Consider the following 13,573-nt stretch of genomic DNA (forward strand, 5'->3'; position numbering starts at 1 on the left):
CAAACAGGGAATTAAAATGATATATCTTTGCACCGATATGATTGTACAATATTTTCATAATTTTTAATCATTGGAAGAACAAGCCCCTCATCATTGCTAAGATATGACATCAAATTTAAAAAATGCCCCAAAGTCAAAATAAAAGTTACTACTTTACACATAAATCAGAGATTTTTGCGCCTCATTATATTTTCTCTCTGATTCAGATCAGGCCTCAATAGGATAATATAACACTTGGGAGAAAAGATGCAAGCCAAGAGACCAACTGCAGAGGCCAAGATGGAGAAGATCTCCACAGCCACCATGGACTTCCCTTTGGTGCTCAGATAGGTGGGGAGGAAAGTGATCCAAACACTGCAAAAGACCAGCATGCTAAAAGTGATGAACTTGGCTTCATTAAAGCTGTCAGGCAATTTCCTAGCCAAAAAGGCCATCATGAAACTGATAAGAGCTAGGAAACCAAGATAGGCAAGGACAGTATAAAACATTGAAGTTGAGCCTTCATTACATTCCAAGATGGCCTCTCCTACCAAGGAGTGGAAGTCCAAGTTGGGAAACGGGGGAGAGGTTACCAGCCAGGTGACACAAAAAACTGCTTGGACCAGGGGACAGGCTGTGACAATGGAGTTTGTCAGAGGTTTTCCTAAGAGTTTCCTTGTCTTGTTCCCTGGCTTGGTGGCCATGAAGGCCAGAACCACCATAACAGTTTTTGCCAAGATGGAGGAAACCGCAAGGGAAAAGAGAATGGCAAAGGCAGTTTGTTGGAAGAGACAGGTGAGCTTCCCAGGTCGACCAATAAAGAGGAAGGAACAGAGGAAGCAGAGCAGGAGGGAGATCAGGAGGATGTAGGTGAGATCTCTGTTGTTGGCCTTAACAATTGGTGTGTCATGATGTTTAAGGAAAATTGCCAGGACTGCCGATGTGATCATGGAGAGAAAAAGAGCAAGAGAAGCTAAAGTATATCCCAGGGTCTCTTGATAGGTGAGGAAGTGGATCTTCTTGGCAATGCATTGGTCCTTGTCCTTGTTGGGATATTGGTCTTCTGTGCAAGGGTCACAGTGAGTAGCATCTAAAATCAAGAATTCAAATATTTGACTGAAGAGTCCAGGCACATCTACCATAAGCATCATTTCTCCTTAGTTATTCCTCTTTGCTCCTGCTGTGGCCTGACTGTCCCCTTTCTGTTCTGGCAAATCCACAAAGAAATTGATGGAATGACACAGGGTGATCAAAAAAGGCAATTCTTTCTCTATTATTGATGATGCTTTGACTAAATTAGCCAGAAAGTTCAAATCCAGTTATCCTAGTCTGTTTTGTTTTCTTTTAACGACCCCATAATCCCTTGCAGGGTGGAGTCTGGGAAACTGAATGGAGCTAACAGAATGTTTAATGGCCGGATGCCCTTCCTGTCACCAATGCAGAGTTTTGTTCAGCAGATATATATTCTCATTGTGCCCAGAGAGAGAAATATCTGCCTCTACCTGGGATCAAACTCACAGCCTCCTGATTGTGAGGCAAGAGCTCCACCTCTAGGCCACCGCAACACTCCTTAGCCTGGTTTGTTTGCTGTGAGGAAAAAAATGCCATTTCTAATCACTTGGCACTTCCATGACTATTGTGGCTTTCAGTATTTGAGAGAGGTTGCCATTTCTTCCCCAATTTTATTTCCTATCACCCAGAAATGCTACTCTTTTGTATATTTGTGCGTTATTTTTGTGATTGGGTTGAGAAGATCTAAAATGCAACAGAGAAGGATATAAAAATATCTACTGAGTTTCGGGAGTGGGAAAAATCTCTTTGCCAAACCAAAGATGATTTATAGAGAAATTGATTACAGGAGGAAGAGAGGAAAGAATGATCCAGAAGCACCATAGCTCTGAGAGCTGTTTGGCTCAAATTTTCCACTTTGTACTTCAAATCGGTTGATTCAGATTTTTATTCTTGTTGCAGGGAAGGATTAGCAGCCCCCAGACAGATGGATTTCCTGTTCCTCTGACAGATCTATCAATTTCATAGGTAACTGATAGTGCTGACAGAAGATGCATACTCTAAAGATTAAAAAAAAATAACTTAACATGCAGTGGTAGCCAGTTTTCCCAAAGGGACATGACATTACAATGCATGAAATTATTGAGGAGTGAGAGAGGGGGACTATGTGGACAGGACAATTTAAAACAATAAACTGTAACATCCTGCTGTAAACTATGAATATTTGGACATATGTCAATCCTATAAAAATGACAACAATCTTAAAATTTTGTTTTACTGAATGACTTCCGCCATATGTCAAGATCTGTTTTTAACATTTGCTCTACCTGTCTGATTAGAAATGGTGCCTTCTGGACAAGGGGCACATTGGTAGCAGCAAACTTGCTCGCCCTCTGGAACTCTTCTCCTCTCTCCTGCCTGGCACCTCTTCATGCCACACCTGGCAAAGGGCACCTTCTAAAAGAGAAAAGAGAAATGCTTGAGATAGCTTCAGCAATGAATATGCTTCCTATGCTCATTTGTACATTTTGGTTTCCATCATCGGAATGTCTTCAAAAGAAATGGTTAACTAGGATCTATCAGAAAAAGACAGGAAAAGCTATGGAGGGATTAAGTCCACTGGAAACCTGATTCATTTATTCTGAGCCATGGTGGCGCAGTGGTTAGAATGCAGTACTGCAGGCTACCTCTGCTGACTGCCGGCTGACTGCAATTTGGCAGTTTGAATCTCACCAGGCTCAAGGTTGACTCAGCCTTCCATCCTTCTGAGCTGGGTAAAAATGAGGATCCGAAATTGTTGGGGTCCTTAGGCTGACTCTGTAAACCACTTAGGAAGGGCTGTAAAGCACTGTAAAACAGTATATAAGTCTCAGTGCTATTGCTATTCTTCTCCACATTCCTATTTCAACTGGAGTAAAGCCTTCAAAGGAAATGGTTCAACTGAGCTTCCCAGACACCAAAACCAGCTGATTTAGGCCAGTGACATTCCCAACCCTACAATGGAATCGGAAGATTGGAACAGGGACCTAGGACCTAGCTATTCTGACCTAGGCTTCCTTAAAAAGCATGAAGCAGAGTCTTGGTCCCGGCCAAACCCCTTTTATTTACACGACTGTGAATTCCTTTCATTCACAGTCAGCAAGACTTGTCAAACAGTCTCTCAAAGGAATATTTATCAACACAAACCTTATCTTGCATGGAAAGCTGCCAGATAACGAGTTTCCAAACACAGTGTAAGGCAAAACTTGGCACAGAGTTTCTTAGAGTAACGAACAGAACTTTCCACTCTTGAAACGACCGAATGAGTGAATTGTTTCCTGCAAAAACCAACTCCTCCTCATTCACTCCTCTTTTGTTTCTTATGGGACGGACCAATCATCTCCAAGGTGTGGTTTTATTCCCAAGTCGACCCTGCTTTCTTAGTTGTTCTTGTCTTCTGGCAGCTCTGTGCATGCGCACACTGGAAACAGGCTCCAGCTGTTCCTCTGCCTCACTGCTGTCTAGCTCCCTCTCTGCCTTCAACACAGAGCCCTCGTCCGAGCTTTCCTCAGCCCCCAGGATTGGCCCATGTTCCTCCCCAACCTCCTCACTGTCTGACTCTGCTGACAGCTCTGCTGGCCACCAGGAGGGCTTGTGACATTAAGATACAGCTTTTATGAAACAATAAATGATGAGGATCAAAATGAACAGTGTGAGAGAAACAAGTTCTTAGAGGGATGGGAGCGGGTGAGAAAATAGAAACAGGAGAAATGGGTTCTAATTGAGGCATCATTGAAGTATTTGTTTCTCAGTACGCTTTATCAAATTTTCTATGGCAACATCATTGATATGCTTCTTTTAATTAAGACAATAATTCTTCCTTGGGGATAGTAACAGCAGACAGGTGTAGTCCAGGGGTGTCAATCTCGATTTCATTGAGGGCTGCATCAGGGTTGGGTTTGACCTTGGGGGTCCCGGATGGGCATAGCCAGAGTGGGTGTGGCCAGCTCGACGTCACTCATGTCAGGGGCAGCTGTGGTGGCCTGAGTGCCCTGCCAGGCTCTCTTTATTTGACTGTGACGGCTTCCTGAAACCCTCGGCCAACAAAAATGGAGTTTGCAAGGGCCCTCGTGAGTCAGTTTTCACTGGCAGAGGCACCAAAGGCCATCCCTTTACTGTTTCCAGGGTGTCCCCATGGGCCAGGTCTAAGCATCCAGGCCTGGAGTTTGACTCCCCTGTGTAGAAGTAACTTGAATTTTGCTAAATATGAATATCCATGGTTATATCATTAATTACTTATGCATATGTATGACTGTGTCATTTTATTCTCCTTTCCTGAAATTTATAAATATGAGCGAATCCTTTTATCTGTAGGAGCTCCACCTATTGTTTACTCCAGTGTACACTATTAAAGGGATGCGGTACCTCAGTGGCTAAGACGCTGAGCTTGTCGATTGAAAGATTGGCAGTTCAGGGGTTCAAATCCCTAGTGCCACGTAACGGGGTGAGCTCCCATTATTTGTCCCAGCTTCTGCCAATGTAGCAGTTCGAAAGCACGTAAAAAAATGCAAGTAGAAAAATCGGGACCACCTTTGGTGGGAAGGTAACAGCATTCCGTGCGCCTTTGGTGTTTAGTCATGCCGACCACATGACCATGGAGACGTCTTTGGACATCTTCAGTTTAGAAACAGAGATGAGCACTGCCCACTAGAGTCCGGAACGAGTAGCACATATGTGCAAGGGAAACCTTTACCTTTACACTATTAAATTCTGCAGTGAGAATTGGTTACTGGTTTTGGTGTCCTGTGTTTGATTCCAAAATAGGATTATTTGATAGAAATAAATGTTGGCCACCTTAATGGCATCCTGGCCTTCAACAAGTTCTTTCCAATCCTTTGTCGCTCAGAAAGGTTGGCAGTTCGGCCGTTCGAATCCCTAGTACAGGGATTGGACTAGATGACCGCCAAGGTCCCTTCCAACTCTGTTACTGTTACTAATCTCAACCCTTTGTGCCACAAATCAGGTCTGAAATGTATTACATGCAAAACAGGTTTTCACCAAATAGCTGCCATATTTTATGATTCAATAGACTTTTTTTCAGTTAGAAGGATGTTCTGAAGAGAACAACATGGCTCAAGGTTGACTCAGCCTTCCATCCTTTCGAGGCAGGTAAAATGAGGACCCGGATTGTGGGGGCAATAAGCTGACTTTGTATAAAAAAAGAACACTGCTTGGGGGGGGGGGCAAAAGCCCTACTAAGTAGGTATATACAAAAGTATGAAGGCTATTGCTTAACACATTGTAAGCCGCCCTGAGTCTCTGGAGAAGGGCGGCATATAAATTGAACTAATAAGTAAGTAAGTAAGTAAGTAAGTAAGTAAGTAAGTAAGTAAGTAAATAAATAAATAAATAAACATCTTTCCCTGAATTTACATCAATGCCTTTCAACTCACCTTCATGGCCCAGATGATTGCATCAGAGTTAATGGTGAAATCCTGGCCTGGGGGAGCCCCAGGATCGATTTGTCCAACTTTCACAAGAATAATTGATTTATTAGGGAGGAAAACCCAGTTGAGGAGATCATAACCAGCAGATGCCAGTCCATTTTCTGAGAAGGAGACTTCTTCTCCAGCACTGTTATTGAACTGGACGTTCCTCAAATAGGGAAGAATCTGAAACAAGCAAGACCTTCAGAAATTGGAATATTTGACTTGGAGCCACCAATGAGACATCATGGCTCCTACCATTCTATTATGGCCCTCATTTTCGCAGACCGGTTTATGTCTGAGAAGCTTGTGGAATTATCTTCATGGAGATTTGAGCAATCAGGAGTAATGCCAAATGCTTAGCTACTTCGCCAATACCACAAAGGTTTGCCATTGTGATTGGGCCTTTGTATCAATGGCAGTTTCAACTCCACTTTAAACAAATGCCTCCTACCTGCAAAGATTATAACACCTCGCTCCACAGTTCATTGTTTGGCTTTCCTCATGCTTTACTTGGCTAAATACATTTTAAAAACTGTACTTTGGACCAAGGACTTACAAATGACAAATGCATTTTAGGAATGATTGAATAATTTATTTCAAAACCGAGTGCAATTCTCCAGATTTTCTCTATTGACAAAGAAAGCAGAATGCAGGAATTGGATCTGACTAAGTGAGGCCATGTGGACGAAAATGTCTACCATGGATGGTCGTGGATTGTCTGAGAAGCTCCAACATTTAGTCTTTGATGTAAAAAAAAGTTTGATAAATTTTACACCAGGAATAGATTGGATTCAGGCTACATCCTGAGAGAAACTGAGGCGCTTCTAAGTGTTCTGTCCCCGTTCCACTCATGCACTCCCACAGACGGCCCGGAGTTAATAAGCCACACGACAAAATTCTTTGAAAATAAAGCTGGCAGCAACCCAGTGGCTAGCTGCCAATTCAGACTTTACTCACACAAAACAAAGGTTAGCCTGCCAGCATTCCGATAAAACAGGCAGAGTTTTCAACAATACAAGGATTAATCCAAATGCAGTCCGATAAAGCAGGCAAAGTCCAGTAACGTAGAAATCATGGATTAGTTCTAGTTTTTGCTCATCACAAACTGAACCGACCACCACACCCACATTTATACCCTGTGGGGTGTGGTCCAGTGACTCAGCTAATCTCTGGCACGCCTTCCCCTCTGCTGCGCACCTTCTCCCTGCGCCTCTGGCGAGGGTCCAGCCAGCACTTATCTCCTTCGTCGCTGTCCACCTGTGGCTGCGGGGACGTGCTTGGCTCTGAGCCTATCTTTCGGCCTTCGGTGTCCTCCGGAGGCATTGCCAGAGAGGAGGGTCCTAGAGAGGGAGGCCTTGCCAACTCCTCTTCCTCACTCTCAGAGTTTGCATCTGTCGATAGCCCAGGCTCAGGCAACGGAGCCACAACACTAAGAAAGGTGCCCCCTAGGACAAGATCTACCCTATTGGATCATTTTGCACCCAGATGGTCATCTTGCTCTGGGCTGACAGCATGAAACAGTCACTGTCAGGATTCAGAGTAATAATCCCATATTAAGCAAAACTCCGAGGCAGGTGAAGTCCTCAAGGAATAGCTTTATTGGAAATTTCATATTGGCACAGATCTGGTGAAAACCAATTTCAGTCAACTTCAGGGTTGACAGTCACTTCCTGAAATTCAGGCAACCATAGAAGAGTTTTCAGGACCTTATATGAAGACATTTCCCCTATGAACCTTATGGATGATCAGTTTGATTTATCTGTTTCCCCTTGTCCCTTTTCAACCAAACATTTGACTTCGTTCATAGTGTTATTTTTTTTCCTAATTGCTGTTTTAACCTGTTCTGGTGAACACTGATATGGTAGCATACAGATATTTAATGAGTAATTCCAAAAATACTTATGGGAAACTTCACCTCTAAGGATCTGTGGACTGGATAAAAAGTCACAAAGATTACCTGCCATGGCTGGACATTTGAAATCTTCTTTCCAAGCTTCATCCTGGCTGGTCGTCCTCCAGCTACATAGATTGCATGTAATGTGTGTGCCAGAGCATGTACGGCATTGTAGATGTTGTAACTTTCACCAGTCATGCTTCTTTCAAACAAGAAAAATGGTACATTTTGTATATTCTCCTTCCCAGTACAGATTTTCGTCCCTGGTGAATAAAATATACCTGGTTTGCGGAATTGGCACTCAAAGACACTTTCCCACCATAAAGGGAGAAACATATCCCCTTGTGGGTTCAAGGGACTTAAAGAAAGGATGAAATTCCTGAATTCTGAGATGTCACCCGTGTGGTCCCTAAAATGCAAAGTCCCATGCAAGTGCTTTAGATTTTGCCATAGATCTACATTTTCCATTACACCGGGTTTCCAAGAGGATGTTAGGATCCAAACGTTTTGAGGTGGTTCTGTTTCATGAATTATATAAACCTCGAAACTCCACTGAAAAAATTCAACAGTAGCAGAATCTCCAAAGAAAACAGTGACGTCAACTTTAAGCGACATTTTGAAATATAAAAGGAACTTCTCCATATCTTCAAAAATTGTCAGCCTTTCAGTGAAGGCCAGGCAGATCTCCTTTTCCTTGAGCATTGGCATCAGAGTTGAAATGAAATGTTCTCCAATGTCATTTTTAGAAGCCAGAATCCCAACCCAGTTCCACTGGAAATACAGAAGCAACTGGACTAAACCCACATACTGAGAAAATTCCTTGGCATTAATCTGGAAGAAGGAAGGATAAATTCTTCTGTCTCCTTGAGTGGATTCAAAGCCAACACTGAGCTGGAGAAAATGAGAATCTTCTTTAAAAGACAAAGCAAAATTTGATGGTGATTTTAGGGGTCCCCATTGTGTCGTTTATTGACCCCCATCAGTTAGGCTGAATCGTTTTGAGAGATAAGCTTCTTAGCTTCTTAGGATGAGCCATCAATTATGAAATTTGCAGAGTTGTGACATGTCAGAATCCAAGGGAGCAAACCATCAAACAATGTTATATGAAATATATCTTTTTTAAAAAAAAAAATTGATTTATATGCAGCCCTTCTCCAGAGACTTAGGGCGGCTTACAATGCATTAAGCAATAGCCTTCATACTTTTGTATATTTATACAAAGTCAGCTTATTGCCCCCACAATCTGGGTCCTCAATATCTTGACACATACAATACTAAAATGAATCCCAGTAGACTATCAATTCTCTAAATCACATATTTTTTAATCTACCCCCACCCCCAAAATACCTTTGGTATCATCTTGCACTTCTGTATATTTGTCTACTCCATAACTGTATATCTCAAGAAGCCCCCTTACCTGTGGGACCTTGAAGAGGCTGAAGATGGAGGCCATTACCATTGAGGATTTGGCATTGTCACCTCCAATGACAGAGAAGAAGGTATCCTGCTGGTCACATTTATAACCTGGGACCATTTGGTCTCGTGTGGAGAGCAGAAAGAGGCTGATTAAAGAAATCTTCCTATCCCACTGGACATTGTCATACATGTGGAAGCCCAGGGTGATGTTGGGGAGGAGAACCAGATCCTTGTTGATCTCTCTGACTGCAAACACCAAGGCCAGGAACTGATGGTAGTTGTTGGGAATGGCTCTATAGTAACAGAAACATTGTGAAATATTACAGGAAAGCTTGCGTGTGCTGGTGGAGTTTGCCTTGTCTTTGGTTCTTGCGGGGTTTACTTTGGAGCAGGAAGTCCAAAATATTAATAGTTTTTTAAATGTTTTTGAATAAACCTGAATGGATTTGTGAGAAAGGAGAAAAGCCTGTCTATCCAAATCACAGACTATTTTATATCCCTCTATCATCCATCCTTCTTCACTTCACTTCACTTCAGTGTCTGCAATTCTACCCAATTTCTCCTGTAGTAGCCTAATCAATTTTATTCCCTCTTGGAGCAGCTTCTTTTATCAGGTCTGATAACCATTGCTGAGAACAAAAGTGGGGGTCACAGCAAAAATATTCTGAGGGTTGTTATTCATAAGGACTGCTGATTCCAAAACTGAGTTGTTGTTTTTTTGTGTGTGTTTATGTGTTGGTGTGTGTGTGTGTGTGTGTGTGTGTGTATTATAGTACTCCATGCAGGAATAGCTTGGAGCTTCTCTTTGAGAATGTTCCATCTTGCCTTTCTATCCAAATTAACAGTGTAATCATCTTCTTAACTAGGGCAGTGCAGTTCCTAATATGTTGTCCCTCATCACTCTATATCGGAGTTTATCATCTTTCTGATGAAGAGTTCTGGAAAGTTTGAGAACCTAGCCCGTTTTATGAGCTCGGCTCTTTATTGAGAAAATCACAAACATTTGAACTACATCATTAGAAGAAATATTTTTGAGCAAACAAATCAAACAATCATTTATATAATTCTCCTCCAGGTAAAACTTACGAAAATGTGACCGAATACCATAATGGATCCATTGTAAAGTCTAGGTAGACAGTGTTACCATAGACGCCAAGAGGCAAATTCCCACCAATAATGAGATCACCAGGCTTGTAGTAGTATTCCTGAATCTTTAAACGTTTTGGCAAGACACACGTGGTTTGCATCCTCACAGCAGATGTTGGAGAAGTTGGAGGCAAGAGCCAGCAGAGCAGCAGCAGCAGCAGGAGAGGCAGCTCAGTCATTCTTGTCACCTTCCCTCCTAGATTAAAAAAACAAACGTTGTGCAGAAGCTGATTTGCAGGTATCACTTGAAATCTCACCAGAGTCTCAGTGCATAATCTGGTTATGCCACCTCGATGGCTCCAGTTCAAATTTATATCCAACATGCTTCCACTTACCTGTGTTTGGCCTGGGACCAAAGAGAAAACTGAGTCAGCCGAGTCTCACCAAAGTTAGAAGTTGGCCCTCTGGAAGACACAAAAATCTCTCTCCCTCCACAAAGAACATTTTTAAATCAGGTTTTATCTTGGAAGATTTTCATAGGTGGGAATTCATAGGGGGTACATTGAAAATCACTGTTCTTCTGATAATTGCAAAGAAATGCAGTGGTCCTGCCCACTTAGCACTATATTTTGTTTGTGCACCAGAAAATGAAAAACATGTTTGTGTCTCTTGCTGCTGTTCCACAGAGTCAACTATGTTGTTTTGGCTGAAGACACCATCCACCTCCACTCTCCTCCTTCAGCTCCAAACTGTGTCAACCTGAATTCATGTGAGAATAACCCATGATAGAAACAACCCCACAGCCAGTCAGATTCAAGCTTGACATGCAGTCTCCATTTATTAACGTTGCCAAAGTTTGAGAAACATTGCTCTGAGATGTTTTTTTCCTTCCCTTCACTTAATTTTTTATTTATTTATTTATTTATTTATTTATTTATTTATTTATTTATTTATTTATTTATTTATTTATTTATTTATTTATTTATTTATTTTATTGAATTTCTATACCGCCCTACTCCCGAAGGACTCAGGGCGGTGTACAGCCATGAAATAAAACACATAGATATACAAAATTTAAAATCGAATAAAATGAATTAAATAAATTTGGCTGAATTAATACCCATAATTTAAAATACCCATAATTTTAAAACACATTAAAAATTTAAAATTAATTTAATTTTTTGCTAATTGCAAATATAATAAAGTTATATTTTAATTTATTATCCTAGTCATTTTTAATATTTTGAAAATAACAGGGTCTAGGATGAAGCCTTCAACACTGAAGTTTCCTTCTAGCTTCAAGTATATTGTATTTCAGTGCATTTATTCCACTAGCTCATAGCATAGTTCAGCCTCCATTTTGTTCTCTTCTCTACTGGGATCCCATGCAAGTCAAGGTACACTGCAATACAATGCATTGCATTCCAATGCTCAAATCAATCCACCTTTTTAAAAAAGGAGTTCAAAGTGGTTTGGTTAATTTGTTCAAATACTGTGGCTGACTCATGTCCAACATTGCGCTACTTTCTAAATTGCTGATGCCTGGGAACAAAAATAAAAAAACAAATTGTGAGCAAGTGTGTGTTATACTTTGTATTGTATACAAAGCCATGGGGGTGCAGTGGTCAGAGTGCGGTACTGCAGGCTACTTCTGCTTACTGCTGGCTGCCTGCAATTTGGCAGTTCAAATCTCACCAGGCTCAAGGTTGACTCGGCCTTCTATCCTTCTGAGGTGGGTAGAATGAGGACCCAAATTGGGGGCAATATGCTGACTCTGTAAACCGCTTAGAGAGGGCTGTAAAGCACTGTAAAGCTGTATATAAGTCTATGTGCTATTGTACCAAATCTGAAATGCAAAAAATAAGGAATTTCAAACAGGAACCTAAAAATGGTGATGTCAGCGTTGCAATGCTGGCATAGAGAGGAGAGCGAAAGATAAACTCTGAAACTTTTGCCTGCTAAATCCCTTTGAAGCCCGGTTGTCGTGGAAATGAGGGGAGGGGGCACATTCCTGAGAAATGACGAGGAAAAGAAGTCTGAAGAATGACTTGGAAGACAGCCAATGAGAAGCAGAGACTTGGGGATCGGAAAGGGAGGGATTGGGAGGCAAAAGGTCAGTCTTGTCCATGCGGAGTCATGATCCGGTGGCTGAGCTCAATTAAAGAAAGATTTCCTTAAAGATTGGCAGTTTGGAAATTCATTTAATTTTGAGATAGCACCGCAGTCTGACAGGTACTTCTTCGGACAGAGATGCCAAAGGGTATCCATGCTTCTTTGTAACCATGGAAATAAGGTTGTTTTATATGTAATTCTAATTTGTTAACCAGATCACACCACAGTACTGTAACGTAAGGAGAAAATTTTTAATATTCTTTAAATTCCATTGTACCAAATCTTAAATGTAAATAGAAGGAATTTCAAACAGGAACTGAAAATGGTACATCTTTGGACAGAGATGCCAAAGGATGTCTATGGTTCTTTGGAACAATGGAGATAAGATTGTTTTATGATGATGATGTTATTCTTTCACTCATATCAGGTTCTTAATGATTTGATGGGGCAGGTCTCTCAACATCTTCCAATCTTGCACTACTTCTTTGAGTTTTTCTATGCTCTGGCTGGTGTTCATTTTGATTATGTCCAGCCACCATGTTCTTTGGTGGCCTGGTTTCCTTTTACTCTTCCAAACTCTTCCAAACAAAATTGCTTTCTCCAGTAAATTTCCCAGCATGACATGGCCAAAGTAAGTGAGAGACAGTTTTGTGATTTCCTTCCAGCAACATGTCTGGAGTTATGTCCTCCAGCACTTGCTTGTTAGTCACCTTTACTGTCCAAAAAGTTGTTTTATATATTATTCTAATCAATTAAGCACACCACATCACAATTCTGAGACCCAAGGAGAAATATTTTAGTATGATTTAAATTGTACTGTACCAAATCTCAAATGTAAATAGAAGGAATTTCAAACAGGGACTAAAAATGATATATCTTTGCATCAAGAAGATTGTAAAATATTTTCATAATTTTTAATAATTCATTAAATAGTGTGTCATCTGGGTACAAATTTTTTGTGTCATAACAAAGCCTACCACCATATTCATTATTTATATTTACTATTAGTTTAATATTAATACTTAATACTTAGCATATCGATTATCATAACATTTCTCTTCTTAACTTATTTAACTTTACTAAACATTACTTTCATATTTATTCTCTAAGCATTGATAAAATAAATTCCATATAGTATAACAATCAGTTTCTTCCTTCCCTCTAATTGCAAGTGTTAATCTATTCATTTCTGCACATTCCAATATTTTCTTAATCACATTTTCATCTATAGGAATCTCTTCACCTTTCTAATTCTGTGCAAATACAATTCTAGCCACTGTTATTACAAGAATAATCAAGTATACAATTTTTTTACTATAATTCCCTGGTAAAATCCCCAACAGAAATATCTCAGGTTTTAAATCAATATGCTGCTGTGTCATCTTCTCCAACCACATACGAATCCTTGCCCAGTATTTTTGTGCATTTACACATGTCCACCACGTATGATAATATGATCCCGGTGTCTGATGACATTTCTAACATTCAGTTGATTTATCTTTAAACATTTATGCCAGTCTTTCAGGTGACAAGTGCCATCTATAAAACATCTTATACAAATTCTCCTTGTATGCAGTAGACATTGTTAATTTATAATTTCTTAAGGAGA

The 13,573-nt window shown here is 40.6% G+C and overlaps 1 protein-coding gene across 1 annotated transcript; it reads right to left on the bottom strand.

Moving 5' to 3' along the window:
• Positions 1-164: 164 nt before the first annotated feature.
• On the bottom strand, positions 165-10,091 carry LOC139313146 (vomeronasal type-2 receptor 26-like). Its single transcript, XM_070938555.1, has 5 exons — positions 9,853-10,091; positions 8,768-9,059; positions 5,421-5,639; positions 1,482-1,566; positions 165-1,069 (listed from the first exon to the last, which is right to left on the bottom strand). Exons 1-5 carry the CDS (start codon positions 10,089-10,091, stop codon positions 165-167), a joined length of 1,740 nt encoding a protein of 579 aa, XP_070794656.1.
• Between the last annotated feature and the right edge of the window lie 3,482 nt (positions 10,092-13,573).

This window comes from Pituophis catenifer, unplaced genomic scaffold, assembly GCF_029215685.1.
Source record: "Pituophis catenifer annectens isolate HBS135680 unplaced genomic scaffold, rPitCat1.0.hap2 SCAF_1, whole genome shotgun sequence".
Taxonomy (NCBI): Eukaryota; Metazoa; Chordata; class Lepidosauria; order Squamata; family Colubridae; genus Pituophis; species Pituophis catenifer.

Bases quoted from the DNA above. Each gene is read 5' to 3' on its own strand.
- LOC139313146 (XM_070938555.1), bottom strand. From the start codon at position 10,091: ATGACTGAGCTGCCTCTCCTGCTGCTGCTGCTGCTCTGCTGGCTCTTG. The intron at 5,640-8,767 runs GTAAGGGGGCTT...TGCTTGTTTCAG, and splicing joins GCCTCTTCAAGGTCCCACAG to ATTCTTCCCTATTTGAGGAA. The intron at 1,567-5,420 runs GTGAGTTGAAAG...TTTTCCTCACAG, and splicing joins CAATCATCTGGGCCATGAAG to CAAACAAACCAGGCTAAGGA.